Genomic DNA, 19,389 nt, shown 5'->3' with positions numbered 1-19,389 from the left:
CCTCCCCCCACTGACACCAACGATGGGGCGCTATTCCTCCCCCCACTGACACCAACGATGGGGCGCTATTCCTCCCCCCACTGACACCAACGATGGGGCGCTATTCCTCCCCCCACTGACACCAACGATGGGGCGCTATTCCTCCCCCCACTGACACCAACGATGGGGCGCTATTCCTCCCCCCACTGACACCAACGATGGGGCGCTATTCCTCCCCCCACTGACACCAACGATGGGGCGCTATTCCTCCCCCCACTGACACCAACGATGGGGCGCTATTCCTCCCCCCACTGACACCAACGATGGGGCGCTATTCCTCCCCCCACTGACACCAACGATGGGGCGCTATTCCTCCCCCCACTGACACCAACGATGGGGCGCTATTCCTCCCCCCACTGACACCAACGATGGGGCGCTATTCCTCCCCCCACTGACACCAACGATGGGGCGCTATTCCTCCCCCCACTGACACCAACGATGGGGCGCTATTCCTCCCCCCACTGACACCAACGATGGGGCGCTATTCCTCCCCCCACTGACACCAACGATGGGGCGCTATTCCTCCCCCCACTGACACCAACGATGGGGCGCTATTCCTCCCCCCACTGACACCAACGATGGGGCGCTATTCCTCCCCCCACTGACACCAACGATGGGGCGCTATTCCTCCCCCCACTGACACCAACGATGGGGCGCTATTCCTCCCCCCACTGACACCAACGATGGGGCGCTATTCCTCCCCCCACTGACACCAACGATGGGGCGCTATTCCTCCCACTGCAAAATTACAGTTCTGAAGTAGCAACGAAAATAATTTTATGGTTGGGGGTCACCACAACATGAGGAACTGTATTAAGGGGTCGCGGCGTTAGAAAGGTTGAGAACCACTGATGTAAACCAATTCATTTACACGTATTGGGATTTTTTTTTTCTATTTAGCAAAGACTAGCAGAATACATTTTGGCCTAAATTTAAGACGAAGCTTTATTTTTTTTCATTTTTGTTAGTGTATATGGTTTATAGCAAAAAGTCAAAAACATTGTTTTTTTTTTTTTTTCAAAATTGTTGATCTGTTTTTGTTTATAGCGCAAAAATAAAAACCGCAGAGGCACTCAAATACCACTGAAAGCTCCATTTGTGTGGGAAAAAAGGACATAAACTTTATTTGGGTGCAGCGCTGCATGACCGCGCAATTGTCAGTTAAAGTAACGCAGCGCCGTATCGTAAAAAATGGCCTGGTCAGGAAGGGGGGTAAATCCTCTGGAGGGCGAGTGGTTAACACAGTTCATGTTGATTTGAGTTTAGTTCCCCTTTAAGGGTCAGGTTTAGGGATTAAGCAATAATTACTTTTAGGGATGTGATGCAGTGATTTGTTGGGGGGGGGGGGGTGTAAGTGTATAATGTGGGCCAAAAACTTGCATGCAGAAATTTCTGGAGCTGAAAGCAGTGTGCCAATCAAAGTGGGGACTAAGCGATCGCAGAGGAGGTGGGAGCAGGTACTTATCAAAATCGGGTACCAACCCCCCCCCCTCCCCAAAGGTGCCACTCCTTAACTGGGAGCTCCACTTTAAAGTGATTGTAAACCCTCACATTGTAAAACAATCTATTCAGTTTAAAATATTAAAAAAAAAAAAAAAAAAAGTGTTTATAATTTTTTTTATATCCATACACAAATGTTTTGAAATGTTTTTCTTTTTTTCTAAGTGGTCGCATACCCTCTATTCTCTGCATTAGACCTGGGGGAGGAGAAACAGCAGCACTCTGGTTTTCCCATTGAATGGCTGTGCAGGTGGGGGTCATGTCAGGACAAGTCTGATCATTGGAGGAGAGCTCTCTGTGCTCTCATGCCTAGTGTGGTCAGTTTTTAAATGGGACTGGAAGGAACACCAGGGGTTTCACTCCAAGAAAGCAGTACAAAGCGAACAGGAGGCTTTTACATACAAGTACATGGTACAGCAGGCACATTGCAGGCGTGTGTGTCTGGTGTCTGGTGTGTGAAGTGTTAACCAGCAAGTTGGCTCTTTGGAATGTCTGTGTCATAGAAGTGCCGGGATTCCAGGGCTCTTCCTTCACTCTCTGACACATGACAAGGTGCTATAGGAAGGGCCTAAGGTCAGCGCCACGCAGTGCGGCAGGGCAGGCCCAGACTGGTTGTCCCACCACAGCTGCAGATGAACTGATTAGCTGGAAATGAGAAGTTCACCGCCAGCTCAGTGTTACCGATATTGTACAGGAAGGAAGAGAGCTTTACGCTGCAACTTCACTTTCATCACATTGTCTGCCTGGAACATTCCCACTCACAGGGCCGTCCTTCCTTTTTTCTTTTTTTTTCTTTTTAAATCAATGTTAAGGAGACTCTGCCACATAATCCATGTCAAGGAAAGTGTATCTAAACCCAAAAACAAATCCTTGGCTGTATTGCAACTTTCCAGTCCCTAAATGTGGTAGCTGCATTAGTTTTATTTTTTCTTTTCCTTTTTCATCTAGTAATTCTGCTGCTGACACACCCGCTGTCCTGGGGTGACAACGCTCAATCACTGTGCTGTATCTATGAAGGAGCAGCGTTGTCACCCTGAGACCATGTGTTAGGACTACAGATCACTTGCCCTTTCTCCATAATAAAGGGGGATATGTTCTGTAGTCCACAGAAAAAGAAGAATACTGATAAACGCACAGGAAGTTTATCAGCTCTCTGTGTTTATGGCAGGATTTTTTGCATTCAGGGCCTGTAATTATTATTCTTCATTTATTACTATTATTATTATTTATTATGAGGGCAGCACAGTGGCTAAATGGTTAGCACTCCTGCCTGGCAGTACTAGGGTCGTTGGTTCGAATCCCAACCACGGCACCACCTGCCTGGAGTTTGCATGATCTCCCTGTGCCTGCATCGGTTTCCTCCAGTTACTTCGGTTTCCTTCCACATTTCAAAGACATGCTGGTAGGTTAATTGGCTCCTGTCTAAATTGTTGCTAGTATGTGTATGTATGAATGTGAGTTAGGGACCTTACATTGTATGCCCCTTGAGGGTTAGGGACTGATGTAAATGGGCTTAGAAGAACCCATGGTTCTGATTGTTGGGGCAAGGTCAGATGAGTCTGGGCATTTAAAACCTTTGAGCGAGACATCACCTGGTCTTCCCAGACGATGATTGAGAACAATCCATGACACTGGCAGGTCTCAACTTGGCAAAGGGGGCAGTGCATGCTATAAATTCTGCAGGGTGCCCAAACTTTTGCAGACGCCATTTTTTTGTTTTCTGTTATTTTGAAAGTGTAAATGATGGAAATAAAATGTAACTTTTGTTGACATATTATAAGAATGTCTAATCTGTAATTTGATGCCTTTTGGAGATTTTTCCATCTTTCCTTGGCTTCTTTATGCACATTAATACAAATTTTTAGCTGGGGTGCCCAAACATTCGATCCCTACTGTACATGTAAAGAGCTGCGTAAATTGATGGCGCTATACAAGTACCTGAAATAATAATATAATACAGGACTTGTATAGCACCAACAGTGTGCTCAGCACTTTACAACATGAAGGGAAGACAGTACAGCTACAATACAATCAAAACAAGAGGATTAAGAGAGCCCTGCTCATAAGAGCTTACAATCTAATAGGATGGGGCAAGTGGTACAGAGGGGTATAACTGTGGGGGGGGGGGGGGGGTGAACTGATGGAAGTGATAAATGTCTATTCGGAGGTGTGATAGGCTTCCTTGAAAAGATGAGTTCTGTTCACACCAGAACGCAATGCGAGAAACCTGCATTCTGTGTGTTTCCAGAACTTCATTTAAAAGGCACTGCAATTACAATGTGCAGCAGGTATCAATGCAGTGCTAATGACAGCCCAAACACAGATTGCAAATGCATCTGCACCATACGTTCTGGTTGCAGTGCGATTTTTTTTTTTTTTTTTTTTTTTTCCCCCTCTTAAGTAGTGCATGCACTGCTTTTTAGTGTGGTGCAGTGTGAATTTATATGAATGGGCTGAAAACACACTGCACTCCAATTGCACAGGAATGTAAGTGCGTTCCTGTGCGATTCCTGGTGTGACCCAGACCTTATTGAACAGATTGCTCAATTCTCAGTGGTATTGTTGACATACCTAAGGGGAGCAAGTAAGTTCATTTTTATGGTTTACTAACACTTTTTACAGTGGTTATAAGACCCTACATATACCCAGTGAAGTGACTGGCCTCAGGTGATACAGAGATGAAACAAATCCTCCAACCTAAGTTGTACCTGATTATCTCAATCTTTCCAAAACTGAGCTTGTAATATTTCCTCCTCCCCGATCCCCCACTCATGACTTACCATTAAGACCAACAGCACAACCTTTGGTCCTTCCCCTCATGCCAGGGTGCTAGGTGTAATCCTAGACTCTGACCTCTCTTTCGAGCCCCACATCCAATCACTGGCTAAATCCTGCCGCCTCAACCTCTGGAACATTTCCAAAATCCACCCCTTCCTGACCAATGACACCACAAAACAACTTATCCACGCCTTGGTTATATCCCCCCTCGATTACTGCAACTCCCTCCTCATTGGTCTACCGTTACACAGGCTATCCCCCCTTCAGTCTATTATGAATGCTGCTGCTAGACTCATACACCTTACCAGCCAGTCAGTGACTGCTCCCCCTCTCTGCCAATCCCTCCACTGGCTTCCACTAACCCAATGTATAAAATTCAAAATACTAACCACAGCTTACAAAGCCATCCACAACACTGCCCCTAGCTGCATCACCAACCTCATCTACAGATATCGCCCAAATCGCCCACTCCGCTCCTCCCAAGACATCTTCCTCCCATGCTCACCTCCAAGACTTCTACAGAGCCTCTCCCGTCCTCTGGAACTCCCTACCACAGTATGTCCGGTCAGCCCCCACCCTTTCGGCGTTTAGGCGATCTCTGAAAACTCAGTTAATCAGTGAAGCCTACCCCACCTCCACCTAAGAACTGTACATGTGCCACCTCCGCCAGATCATCCCCCGCAGCTATCACCTTTTGTATCACCTCCCCCTTCCTTTAGATTGTAAGCTCCACGAGCCGGGCCCTCCTATTCCTTCTGTACTGAAATGTATTGTAATTGTACTGTTCCCGTTATATTGTAAAGCGCTGAGCAAACTGTTGCCGCTATATAAATACTGTATAATAATTATCTGCAGCCCCATCTTCTCTACATCTCTTCATAGTCCAGAATATATAAAGATTGTCTAAGCGTTCATAAAAAAAGGGTTCAGAGATGCTGAAATTACACACTTCAGATCTCAGTAAGGAGAGCTTTGAGAGCCGATTGGAGGGAAGGGACACACCCCCCTCAACTCAGTACACAGAGACAAAGCTGAGGCTGTCAATCACAGGCTATGTGTTGGAGATCCCTCCACTGTCACCATTTTTCTCTTGGTGTAAGGAAAACTTGTCAGAAGTGATTCATGCTGATAGCAGAGGAATCAGGCAGCAGACAGAAATGATACTTTGTGCTCTGGATTGAGAAAAGTACACATTACAGAGGGATATGCTTTGTTCATATTTTATGTCTGAGGTTTATAACTTTTAAATGCCAGTCTACCTGAAACCAATATTTGAATTTTAATATGGAGCCCAGTAGGTTGTGCATCCATCAAACTTCAGCCTAATTTCAGTGTGTGGCTGTCCCGAAAAAGTTTTCTTTTTTCAATCAGCAGCTGCAGCCTCTAATCAGTGTATTCTGACAGTGGTGGTTGCAGCTGTCAGTACAATGTCCTGATGGGGGGGGAAATCCTCCATCAACATACACTAACCTAACTGTGTATAGCCAGCTGAAGAGGGGATTTCCCTCCCATTGTAAATATTTCTATATATGTACAGTATCTCACGGAAGTGAGTCCACCCCTCACATCTTTTCATGTGACAGCACTGAAGAAATGACACTTTGCTACAATGTGACGTAGTCAGTGTACAGCTTGTATAACATGTAAATTTGTTGTTCTCTGAAAATAACTCAACACACAGCCATTAATGTCTAAACCGCTGGCAACAAAAGTGAGTCCACCCCTAAGTGACAAGGTCCAAATTGGGCCCAAAGTGTCAATATTTTGTGTGGCCGCTATTATTTTCCAGCACTACCTTAACCCTCTTGGTCATGGAGTTCACCAGAGCTTCACAGGTTGCCACTGGAGTCCTCTTCCTCTCCTCCATGACGACATCACTGAGCTGGTGGGATATTAGAGACCTTGCGCTCCTCCACCTTCCGTTTGAGGATGCCCCACAGATGCTCAATAGGGTTTAGGTCTGGAACATGCTTGGCCAGTCCATCACCTTTACCCTCAGCTTCTATAGCAAGGCAGTGGTCATCTTGGAGGAGTGTTTGGGGTCATGTTATCATGTTGGAATACTGCCCTGCGGCCCAGTCTCCGAAGGGAGGGGATCATGCTCTGCTTCAGTATGTCACAGTACATGTTGGCATTCATGGTTCCCTCAATGAACTGTAGCTCCCCAGTGCCGGCAGCACTCATAGAGCCCCAGACCATGACACTCCCACCACCATGCTTGACTGTAGGCAAGACACACTTGTCTTTGTACTCCTCACCTGGTTGCCGCCACACACCTTTGACACCATCTGAACCAAATCAGTTGATCTTGGTGTCATCAGATCACAGGATATGGTTCCAGTAATCCATGTCCTTAGTCTGCTTGTCTTCAGCAAACTGTTTCCGGGCTTTCTTGTGCATCATCTTTAGAAGAGACTTCCTTCTGGGACTACGGCTATGCAGACCAATTTGATGCAGTGTGCGGCGTATGGTCTGAGCAAGGACAGGCTGACCCCCCCACCCCTTCAGCCTCTGCAGCAATGCTGGCAACACTCATACGTCTATTTCCCAAAGACAACCTCTGGATATGACGCTGAGCACGTGCACTCAACTCCTTTGGTCGACCATGGCGAGACCTGTTCTGAGTGGAACCTGTCCTGTTAAACCGCTGTATGGCTTTGACCACCTTGCTTCAGGGTCTTGGCAATCTTCTTATAGCCTAGGCCATCTTTTTGTAGAGCAACAATTCTTTCTTTCAGATCCTCAGAGAATTCTTTGCCATGAGGTGCCATGCTGAACTTCCAGTGACCAGTATGAGAGAGTGAAAGCAATAACACCAAATTTAACACACCTGCTCCCCATTCACACATGAGACCTTGTAACACTAACGAGTCACATGACTCCGGGGAGGGAAAATGGCTAATTGGGCCCAATTTGGACATTTTCACTTAGGGGTGTGCTCACTTTTGTCAGCATTTTTTACACTCAGTGTGCATGAGGCCTAATTAGCAAGGCAGAAGCAGGTAAAGAAGACAGTGCAGGAAAACAAAGAGAGGGGCGACAACAGACCACCTGCCCACCTCTAGGAAATTCTGTTTCGAATAAAAGGTAGCCGTGGGCGTAGGTGGTCCTCTCATCTGTGATCTGCCTAAAGTGGTATGCAGGCCAGAGGATTATCAGTTTAGATGTCACTTGGTTTACACTGCTATAGCCCCAGTCATACGACTTTGCATTGCAGCTACTTGATGCAACCTCAGTATGACTTTCATGCAACTTTCACTTAAAAAAAACCCCTCTGAAGTCACAAAGATCAGATAAAGATACCACTACTTTGCACCTTTTTTGTGATTTTGTTTTCTAACATTGCCATCTATGGCGCTCATGCTGCTCAAAAAACGCAGAAAAGTGCAGGAACTTTTTTTGTTGTTGCTGTGACTTGTTGCAGTAATTAAGACAACACTCATTGAAAGGAATGTGTTTTTTCTTGCCTTGCAATTTTGTGTTGCAGCAAGTCGCACCAGAAGTCGCAGCAGTGTGAAACGGGGCTCAATGATTTTGTTTCAGTTATGGAGCATCTCTAACTCCACCTAGCAAAGCCAAGCCATGGTGGCCAAGCTAAAGGCTAACTCTACCTCTTACACCATGCTACACTCATATTTACGGTGTAACAAGGTGCAGGTTGGACCCCCACACCCCCCGCAGCGACTGTCACTTTTGAAATTGGTGTGTCTATGCGCACCCCAGCACAGCCAAATCATTACACCTGCAGTCCACTGATTGCGATTGCAATGCTTTGCAAGCTCATTTGCAAAAAAAAAAAAAAATAAATGCACATTTTTTTACTGCAAGTATGGGTTGTGCCGGTTGCATGGCAAGCCTGTATGTCCCGTAATCCGTTTAGCTGCCACGTCCCTGCCCAGCCCCGCTGCATTGATTGACAGCGGTCCCCAGCAGGCGCTTGCACACGTGTGTGGCATCGTGCAACGCACGGCTACTTTCTGTGCAGAAATGCCCCCTCCCATGTGGAAGAGGGATGTGAAGGGGGCTGTGCAGTCATTTAATTTGTTAAAGCACTACTTATATGCCATGATTTTCTAGCTTTTTTTTTTTTGACACCCTTTCTTTATATATTATATTTTAATTCACAGCACTGCTGATTTCCCTGCACCATTTTTTGGCCACTTCCTGCATACATGCACTCACTCCAGCATGGACTGCATGGCATTGCTTAGGGCTGACAATTGCAGCTTCCAGTCTTCAACAGAACAATGTGATCTGGGTGACAACTCAGAAGAGCATTTCGGAGACGGAAAGAAAGCGTTGTCACCCTATGACAGGAAGTGCCTGAACGAGGACCTCAGTGATAGGATCCTCAGGTAGTCTTTTAGCGAAAGCTGCTGAATTTAAAAGACTGAAAATTACTTTTGAAATGACATTAAAATGTTGAAGATTTATGAGATTTTAGTGTTTGGATTTAAGATCCATTCACAGCAGATGCTCTAGCATTCACTGACCAAGGCATAGTGCATACACCTTGTAAAAGCAATGTATTTCAATAGGAGCAGTTCACACCTTTTGCACTAATGTACACTGAAAAAAAGCGGGGCCATGTTATACTTTTTTTTTCCAGAGTGACGCAACACATGTAAGCATACCTCAAAGCGCATAAACTCAAGGAAAAGCAAAAAGGGCGCACTCTCCTCGTGCATTACCGTGATAACAAAGAATTTATTGAGCGTGACAAAAGTGTATACTCACAAACCAAGAGTCATAAATAAAAGCAAGGAACCAATGTGACAATCCCAGCAAGTGGTGGACTTGAGACAGGGTGTGCTAACACGTTTCGGGAGACGAGCTCCCTTCCTCAGAGCTCTTTTGTCATTCTCAACAAATTCTTTTTTATCACGGTAATGCATGATGAGAGGTGCGCCTGTTTTTCTCTTTTCCAGTACTATCAAGATTCCCAGATATTTAGAGGGCTGCACCTCAGCGTGTGACCGTTACCGTGTCCCTGGGACGTTTATGGACCTGAGCGCTGGTTTTGCTTTTCCTTCTTACATAAACTCGAGGGTCAAAACCGTCTTTACAAAGAAAGCTTAGTGAAGTTAAAAAAAAAGAAGCATTGCAGTGCATTTTAAAACGCAACTCAGTATGCAAACGCATGTCCATGTGTGTACATTTCCGTGCGCTGAACGCACACATTGCGGTGTAAATGGATCCCCATACCTACTGAAAGCTTAAACGTTTTGCATACAGCCCTTCTTTCATTTAACTTTCTTTTTTCTTTTTTTTTGGGGGGTTGGGTAAAATAGTGTGCTTTTTGTTTCGTTTTTGTTTGTTTTTTTTTTTGGCACTGAACATTGTTTTTTTGTTATTTCAGCTCTTCTGGGAAAAGAGGCTAGAAGGACTTAGTGCGTCGGATATCACGGAACAAATCGTAAAACCCATGGACCTTCCTAAAGGCCTGCAAGGTAGGGATCTGGAACAGCAGACTCTCTTTGAGTGGTCTATACACTGATTACTAAAGATATGTGAAAAGTGACAAATTAACATTTTCTGCATCAATTTACTAACAACGTTGTTTGTTTAATATGTAAAATTATTGAAATATGGTAAAAGAAAAAAAAAGTCCAGCAAAAGAGATGTCCCGAACACTGCACACCAACATGCCTGACAGGCGGAATGAAATCAGCCTCAGGCCAGCTCTGTCCAGGCCACACTGATGCGTTTTGCCCCATCCTCTGGGCTTAGTCATGTAGAGTGGGGCGAAACGCATCGGTTGTGGCTTGGATGGAGCTGGGCTGAGGCTGATTTTACTCAAGCGAGTGTTGGGCATGTTGGGGTGCGGCGTTTGGGACATCTCTTTTGCTGGACTGAATGGGGAAGGAGCCTGGAGCTGCACCTCCTTGTTTTCTGAAGCAGTTTCAAAGGAAAAACATATGTTATAATGTAAAAATGATCACCCGATCCCTGTTGCTGATTGTTGCTTCTCCCAAGGAGCATCACACAGTTAATGCAAGGGAGAATGTCACCAGCACACGGAGGATCACCAGTATGGGACCAGAAGTATTAATGAACGATCACATTTTTACAGCAAGGCAACGTTTCGGAGTCTCGCAGGACCCCTTCATCAGGCATGTTCGGTTCCAGCCGACGGTCGCTGCAGCTCCCACTTATACACTCAGCTATGTTTAGCGCAGGAACGTGTTTGTTTGGATTGTTCACTTACACAGTTAAAGCAAAACACAATTAAAAAACATTAAAAAGCTAATTAGGCCTCATTCACATGGATGTACGTAAGCATACACCCGTGTGAGGGCCGTGTTTTGACGGTAAAGGGTGCACAGGTGTTCTGTGCGTCTTCATGCAGGTAGTCCCAGTCATGTACATGTATTTTGTCCATCAGCCCATCCCCCACAGTTATTACCTTTTTGTACATCTCCACCCTCCCTCTTAGATTGCAGGGCCCTCTGAACCCTCCTGTATTGTAATGTCTGTGTAAGCTGTTGGCTCTATATAAATCATGTATTATAATAATGTCAATTGGAGTGCAGCGGCTGCACAGACACAGCCACTGCGCCCAATTTGACAACTGTGTGGGTGCGTGTAGGTGCGTGTCCCCAATTGAAGACTGTGCGAGTTGGGAACCTGCACCCGCATACACAGACGTCAAATTGGGAACAACGACTGTATCTGTGCAGCTGTTGCATCCCAATGGACATGAATGGGAGTGCCTGCACGTGGACACACAGAACACCTGTTCATCCCATGCAGGCAAAGCATGGACGGGCCTCATACAAGTGTAAGTATACGTACGCCCCTGTGATCGAGGCCTTAAAGCGGAGTTCCACTCACACTGTAAAAAAATAAGTCGGAAGCTACAAAAACTGTAGCTGCTGACTGTTAAAAAAAACAGCCACTCGCCTGTCCCACGATTCCGCGGTGCCCCCGCCGCAGCCCATTTCACTGGCTGTCCTGTGTTCCAGGTGCCGGCATCTTCAATGTGGTCACCCGGCTGTGACAGCTTGCGGGTGCCCACTGCGCATGCACGAGTAGCGCTGCGTCTCCTGAATGGCCCCGTAGTCTTCTAGGACCTGTCACGTGTCCCAGAAGACTGCGGGGAGGGAGGGGAGGAGGACAACTTCCGCTTCCAATCACCCAGGCGACTGCAGTGGAAGTGGGAACGGGTACCTGTTAATTTCAGGTACCTGCGCCCCCCCATGCTCCCCAAAGGTGCCATGCCTTAATTGGGAGCTGGGTACAAAGACTTAAAGTGGAACTTTCCCTTTCGGGTGAAACTCTGCTTTAAAGCCCAATTTAACTTTCAGTATAAAACATATAATACAAATATATCTCTGGAGTATCAAAACAAAACCTGTGCAATATTTTACAGTCCTTTTTCTTTTTGAAGCAGCTGCAGCCTGAGCAGAAAAGCCTGTCCCATGTCAGCATGCTGTAGAGCAGTGTTTTTTCAGTTAAGGCACCCTTTAAAATGATGGACATTCCCGAGGCACCCTTTAAATGATTATTATTCTAATAGTTTTCTAAAACACAGCAACATCCACACATGGACACCCAACATTAGAGGGGATTTATTCTTCCAAAGCGGGGGAAGGTCAAACTAGGATGCTGTGCAGGCAGCCGACATCCTCCTTATCAACTGATGTCATTGGTTGTCAGGACAATGGCAGCTAGAAGGTCGTAATGGTGCCAATGAAAATCTGTGGCTTTGTGTAACTAAAAGGCAGGCTTGTTTCACCCACTGGCTTATATACAAGTTTTGGCAATTTTTAGACATTTTGCCAAGGCACCCCTGAAGAAACCTCAAGGCACCCCTGAAGAAACCTCAAGGCACCCTGGTTGAAAAAGGCTGCTGTAGAGACAGACCATTGCTCTTTGCGTGGAAGCAGTGGTCTCATTGCAGAGATCCAACACACCCTCTTCTGATTCAGACCTATAGCTCTGCAGTGTGCGAAGTTCATGCTTCCTGTATATTGGAGAGCTCTGCACTGACACAAACACTAAGCAGCTCATCCACTCCCTCATCATATCACGACTCGACTACTGCAACTCCCTCCTCACTGGCCTGCCTCGCCGCTGGCTATCCCCGCTTCAGTCGATCCTGAATACGGCTTCCAGACTCATTCACCTTTCCAACCGCTCCGTTTCCGCCACCCCCCTCTGCCAATCCCTCCACTGGCTTCCGATTGCGCAACGGATCAAATTCAAAATCCTAACACTGACGTACAAAGCTGTCCACCATACTGCCCCGAACTACATCACTGACCTAATATCCAAGTACCACCCAACACGCACACTCCGCTCCTCACAAGACCTCCTTCTCTCTAGTTCCCTGGTCTCCTCCTCCCATGCCCGCCTCCAGGACTTCTCCAGGGTGTCACCCATCCTCTGGAACTCCCTGCCCCAACCCATCAGATTATCACCTACTCTCCTCTCCTTTTGGCGCACCCTGAAAGCCCATCTCTTCAGGGAAGCCTACCCCACCCCCTGCTAACTTGCCGACCTCCTCCACTCTTCCTACCACCCCATCCCCCACAGCTATCTGCTCCTGTACCACCATCCCCTCCCTCCTAGATTGTAAGCTCGAAAGAGCAGGGCCCTCAATCCCCTCATGTTTTGCATTGTATTGGTATTGTTCTGTCACATGTTCTGTCCCCCTTTATAATGTACAGCGCTGAGCGAACTATTGGCGCTTTATAAATACTGTATAATAATAATAATAGGGAATGTGTTGGACCTCTGCGGAGATTCCACTGCTTCCACACACAGACCGAGGTTCCTCCTCTGCAGCATGTTGGCAGGGGCCAGGCTTTTCTACTCAGGCTGTGGCTGCTTTAGGACCATTGCACACAGGCCGGCTGAAGCCCATTCAGTGTAATTGCCTGTGTATTTCTGCCATTCAGGCAACCCGGGTGCAGCATATACAGCCTGTCATTGTCATTAATGACTGTGCACTGCTGTACTCATGTGCGGTGCCATCATACATCATACATCGTACGAACGTACGCAAAAGAATAGAAAATACGCCAGCAAATTCTCTGAAAGGGCTTAGCTGGTTCATATTCAAGAGCCCTTAGAAAGAAAAAGAATTGTAACGCATTGGACACCTTTTTGTTTTGATGCCACTGGAATGTGTTTGTGAGTTTTTATTTGTTTTTTTTTTAAATTTTAAATAAAAAAATATGCAGCTTTTGTACAGATCGGTGCCCAGGAGTACTTCAAGATAGTCCTTAGGCTGGGTTCATGCGGTTGATGTGCAGATTTCTCTGCGTTTTCTGTGCGAATTCCACACTGTATCAGAATCACGCCTCATTCATGCGGACCTCTGGGATTTGGGGTTAGGGGTTAGAGTTAGGTGTTGGGGGTTAGATATCAGGGTTTGAGGGTTGGAGTAAGGGTTTGGGTTAGGGGTTTTTTTTTTTTTTTGTCTTTTTTTTTCTTACTTACTTATTAGCATTTTTTAAATTATTATTGTTTTTAGTAATATATTATTTTATATTTTTTAGGGTTGGGGGGGGGGGGGGTGTCAAGGCTAGGAGTTATTATTTATTATGACATTATTTTATTTCTTTATGATTATTTTTATTTATTTGTCATGTCTATATGGAGCTGGCGTTGTACACAGGGTCACAGTCATGGTGGAACAGAGAAGGGCTTTCTCCAAAGTGTCGAAAGTGCACGGTTGTCTAAAATATGTTACAGCATTTACACCCCGGGTCACATCAAGCCCGACTTTGAAATCGTGCGACTTACAGTGAAGTCGCTCGATTTCAAAGTCGGGTGAGATGCTGATTTCAGGTGCGGTTTGCAAGACATCTGACACAGATGTCTATGTAAATCGCACCAAAAGTAGTGCATGTACTACTTTAGAAATCGTCGCGGCTCCGGGTGAGTCGTAACCGCGCCGATATGACCGCTCTAATTGCGGACAATAGGGGGCGACTTGGCATACGATTTGCAAGTCGAACGGCATGCAAATCACATGCCAAGTTGCACCCGATGTGACCGGGGTGCTACTGTGTCAGCGGCATCACCTGAATACAGTGTCGGTATCTCCATTCAGACAAGCCTTGGGACTGCACAGCCACAGAACTGATTGTCAGTGTATTTATGAATAGATGCGACCACTACTTGCTGTCTGGATTGCCGCTCTCAGTACTCTAGCACCGTATATTGAGACCCTGTTGGCAAAGTGACGGGAAGGTCAACCTGTCTTCCCCAGCAGAGCAGTTATATTATTATTATTATTATACAGTATTTATAAAGCGCCAATAGTTCGCTCAGCGCTGTACATTACAAAGGGGGACAGAACATGTGACAGAACAATACCAATACAATGCAAAACATGAGGGGATTGAGGGCCCTGCTCTTTGGAGCTTACAATCTAGGAGGGAGGGGATGGTGGTACAGGAGGAGATAGCTGTGGGGGATGGGGTGGTAGGAAGAGTGGAGGAGGTCGGCAAGTTAGCAGGGGGTGGGGTAGGCTTCCCTGAAGAGATGGGTTTTCAGGGTGCGCCTAAAGGAGAGGAGAGTAGGTGATAATCTGATGGGTTGGGGCAGGGAGTTCCAGAGGATGGGTGACACCCTGGAGAAGTCCTGGAGGCGGGCATGGGAGGAGGAGACCAGGGAACTAGAGAGAAGGAGGTCTTGTGAGGAGCGGAGTGTGCGTGCTGGGCGGTACTTGGATATTAGGTCAGTGATGTAGTTCGGGGCAGTATGGTGGACGGCTTTGTACATCAGTGTTAGGATTTTGAATTTGATCCGTTGCGCAATCGGAAGCCATTGGAGGGATTGGCAGAGGGGGGTGGCGGAGACGGAGCGGTTGGAAAGGTGAATGAGTCTGGCAGCCGTATTCAGGATGGACTGAAGCGGGGATAGCCAGCGGCGAGGCAGGCCCGTAAGGAGGGAGTTGCAGTAGTCCAGTCGTGATATGATGAGGGAGTGGATGAGCTGTTTAGTGGTTTCTGGGGTTAGGAACGTGCGGATTTTGGCGATGTTGCGGAGGTGGAGTCTGCACGAGTTTGTTAAAGATTGGACTTGGGGCTGGAAGGATAGGTTGGAGTCCAGAATGACACCAAGTACTCTGGCCTGCGGGGCGGGTTTGATGGTGGCGTTGTTGGATGTGACGGAGAAGTCAATGGGGGGTGGTGTCCGGGCTGGGGGGAAGACAAGAAACTCAGTTTTGGAGAGGTTCAGTTTAAGGAAGTGGAGCGACCTCCAATCTCATATGTCGCTCAGTAGGTGTGTGATTCGGGCGGAGACCGAGGGGGTGAGGTGGGGGGTTGAGAGATAGATTTGCGTGTCGTCGGCATAGAGGTGGTAGTTGAAGCCATGAGAGTGTATGAGTTGACCAAGGGAGGAGGTGTAGATGGAGAAGAGAAGGGGCCCGAGGACAGAGCCTTGAGGGACCCCAACAGAGAGGGGGAGTGAGGGGGAGGTGGTAGCATTATAGGTAACGCTGAAAGAGCGTTGTGACAGGTAGGATGAGAGCCAGGAGAGAGCAGAATCTCTGAGGCCGAGGGAGTGTAGTTTTTTGTAGCTATAGATCAAGAACACCCAAGATCTTTATATTATATATTTTTGGAGTGTCTTGTATGCCTAAGGTCCTTAACTAGTTAAAAAGAAAAAACCCCAAAACATCTGCATGGAAGGAGAGAAGTCTTTTATGGTAGAGATGTGTTAATGATGTTCTTGTGTCTCTGACTGTTACTGCAACTCCCTGCAAGTGTGGAGTCAGATGTGTTTTCTCTGTAGTCTTAATTATGTGTCTATAAAGGATATCATTACTCCAGTACCCGTGGGATCCTCACACTGTTGTGTCTGTTATGTGGTTTTACTTTGCTGCGGATTTCTTTTCATCGTAGGTTACCGTAATATGTCATACTGTCTTAAAGCCAAACTCCAGACAGATTTCTTTTTTTTTAATATATTGTTGCATTTTATTTTTATAACTGTAAGCAGCTTGATGCCTCAATTTCAGATGGTATCAGCCTCTAGCAATCCCCTGTACAGCAGAGCTCAGTATACAGGAGGGAGAATCAGCACCAGTAGTCAATCAGTTGTGCTGCAGCACAAGGCGCATGCTGATAGGAGAAGAGAGCAAAATGACAGGTGAGCTCATCAGTCAGCTACTTCTCCTTTTACTGTCCAGTCACAGGGGAAGGAGAGTTACAAGACCTGTGAGTGCAGCAGAGAAACATTAGGTCTCCTCCCCTGTCATAAGGATCTGGAGGAACCACAGCACACATGGAGGTATCTGACACACCCGGATAGCAGGGGTATTTAAAAAGTGTTTTTATTGCTGTCTGTGTGTCCATTGGGAGAGCTTTCCCTTCACTGGGTAAGGAGAGTCACAAGACCTGTAACTTGTATGTGAGTGCAACGGAGAAACACGAGGTCTCCTCCCCTGGCCTGGAGGAACCACAGCACACATGGAGGTATCTGACACACCCGGATAGCAGGGGTATTTAAAAAGTGTTTTTATTGCTGTCTGTGTGTCCATTGGGAGAGCTTTCCCTTCACTGGGTAAGGAGAGTCACAAGACCTGTAACTTGTATGTGAGTGCAACAGAGAAACATGAGCTCTCCTTCCCTGTCCTGGAGGAACCACAGCACACATGGAGGCATCTGACACACACAGCAATAAAAACACTTTTTTAATACCCCTGCTATCTGGGTGTATTAGATACCTTCATGTGTGCTGTGGTTCCTCCAGGCCCTTATTACAGGGGAGGAGACCTCATGTTTCTCCACTGGATTCACATACAAGTTACAGGTCTTGTAACTCTCCTTACGCTGTGAAGGGAAAGCTCTCTCAATGGGCACACAGATGGCAATAAAAACACTTTTTTAATACCCTTGCTATCTGTGTGCCCATTGGGAGAGCTTTCCCTTCACAGGGTAAGGAGAGTTACAAGACCTGTAACTTGTATGTGAGTGCAGTGGAGAAACATGAGGTCTCCTCCCCTGTGATACCAGGCTGGAGGAACCACAGCACACATGGAGGCATCAGACACACCCAGATAGCAGGGTTACTTTTAGACCTGCAAAATGAGAGTTTTTATTTGGTGTCTGCAAAAGAGGTAAATATTCTTTTCACAAGGTGGGATCTTTTATCCTGGCAACAGGGGCATATTAATAAATATTTAAAGTGGGACTCTGGTCTATTTTTATTTTTATTTTATTTTTTTTTGGTGGGGGGGGGGGGGCAGAAAATTACTACAACAGGACTACAGGTAAGATTGTTTTTACACCTGTGTCCCCGCTTCTTTGCCATCACTTCCTGTCCTGGTCTCCCCAATGGACAGCAATACAATCCTGATATGTCTGTTTTTTCCACTCCCTTGGCCCACTTTAAAATTGTAAAGGATATACTGTAACTAATAGCTCTTTAGACTTTTTTTCTCTCTTTTTTTTTTAAGACTTGTTAAACTGAGATTACCTTCTAATAACAGTGTTTCAGAACATTTCCAGCATCCTCAGGGGTCCCCTGAAGTTTGAAGCCCCCAGTCAGCTGTCCATTGTGCCTCTTTGTAATACAACACTGCTCCTATTCGTTTACTCTGATAGAAACCATGACATGTCTTAATTTATTCTAATAAATAATGCAGTTTTGTTTCTGCCTTTTTAAAGCCTAAGTGCAGCCAAAATAAAAAACAGAAAAATCAGCACAAGGGATATAACTGAAACTCAGTTGGATGTGTCCCTTTTGCTGATTTCTCTTCTTTGTCGTAATTCTCTATCCTGTCTCCATGCACGCCTTCAACAGTAAGCATCCGGAGCAGCGGGGGTTAACACAACAAATGGGCTGTCACAGGCTCTCAAGAGCGCCCGACTATGCCCGCCCTCTCCTCCCAGCTCCACCATTCATAGAAGCCGTACTACAACTTCTATGAATGAAAAGCGACCTATGGACAGAGGGCAGGCGTATGATTGATAGCTCTGCCTCTTTCATTTGCAGAAATGTCAGGCATACTCAAGATGTCATGATGAGAGCCTATGACAGCCCTTTAGTCGTACTAACCTCCGCTGCACTGGAAGATTACTGCGGCAGATATGAGGGGGAACAGGACAGAGGAAACTGACTACTAACTGAAGAGAAATCAGCACAAAGGACACATACTACCAGGAGCGGACTGACAACTCATGGGGCCCCTGTGTCCTTGCCCAAACTCAAAAAGCCTATGAAAAAGGTACCAGGGGCATCTCATGGGGCCCCCTACTGACCCCGGGCCCTCGGGCAGTGCCCGAGTTTCCAAATGGTCAGTCCGCCCCTGCATCCTACTGAGTGTAAGTTATGTCCCTTGTGCTGATTTTTTGTTTTTTGTTTTTGGCTGCACTTAAGTTTTAGGGTCCATGACAAACAATCTGTCTTTTTTTTTTTTTTTTTTTAAACATGCTAAAATACAAATAAAGTTGAACTACAATGAGACATGCTGCCCAGTGTGGCCACTGAATAGATCTTTTTTTTTTCACAGGTGTTGGACCTGGAAATAACCAGAACACATTACTCGCAGCTATTGCCAGCGCACTGCACACCAGCTCCGCCCCAATCACTGGACAGCTATCTGCTGCCGTAGAAAAAAACCCATCCGTTTGGCTCAACACGTCACAGCCGCTCTGCAAAGCATTTATGGTCACAGATGAGGACATCAGGTGAGTGTATACTATAGAGAGGAGTGAGGTTTGTGCCGATGGTCTTCCCTTTCCTTTCACTGGTATAAACTTGCTTTGCCTATTAACTGTCACTCCGGGTACTCCGGTTTCCTCCCATTCTCCAAAGACATGCTGGTAGGTGAATTGGCTCCTGTCTAAATTGTCCCTAGTATGTGTATGTATGAATGTGAGTTAGGGACCTTAGATTGTACACCCCTTGAGGGTTAGGGACTGATGTGAATGTACTATAAATATGTAAAGCGCTGCGTAAATTGACGGCGCTATATAAGTACCTGAAATAAACTGTTACTGTTAGGCCTTCTGCACACGGTACTTATGTTTGAACATCAGCATTTCTGGACATAATCATAGATGCTTGTTTTGCGCATATGCGCATTCACGCGTACAATATAATCCT

The 19,389-nt window shown here is 46.3% G+C and overlaps 1 protein-coding gene across 1 annotated transcript in view; it reads left to right on the top strand.

Moving 5' to 3' along the window:
• The window catches only part of LOC149428897 (methyl-CpG-binding domain protein 2-like), a 33,498-nt gene extending 14,523 nt beyond the window's left edge, over positions 1-18,975 (top strand). Inside the window, exons 3-4 of the mRNA XM_089666962.1 lie at positions 9,677-9,767; positions 18,794-18,975. Of these exons, the coding sequence (XP_089523088.1) occupies positions 9,677-9,767; positions 18,794-18,975 (273 nt within the window). The remainder of the gene's footprint in view (positions 1-9,676; positions 9,768-18,793) is intronic.
• The last annotated feature ends 414 nt before the right edge of the window (positions 18,976-19,389 follow it).

This window comes from Staurois parvus, unplaced genomic scaffold (assembly GCF_062004578.1).
Source record: "Staurois parvus isolate SC_StPar_1 unplaced genomic scaffold, SC_StPar_1.0 ptg002941l, whole genome shotgun sequence".
Taxonomy (NCBI): Eukaryota; Metazoa; Chordata; class Amphibia; order Anura; family Ranidae; genus Staurois; species Staurois parvus.
Note: the sequence above shows the minus strand (reverse complement) of the source record. Positions and strands in the feature narration are given on the sequence as shown.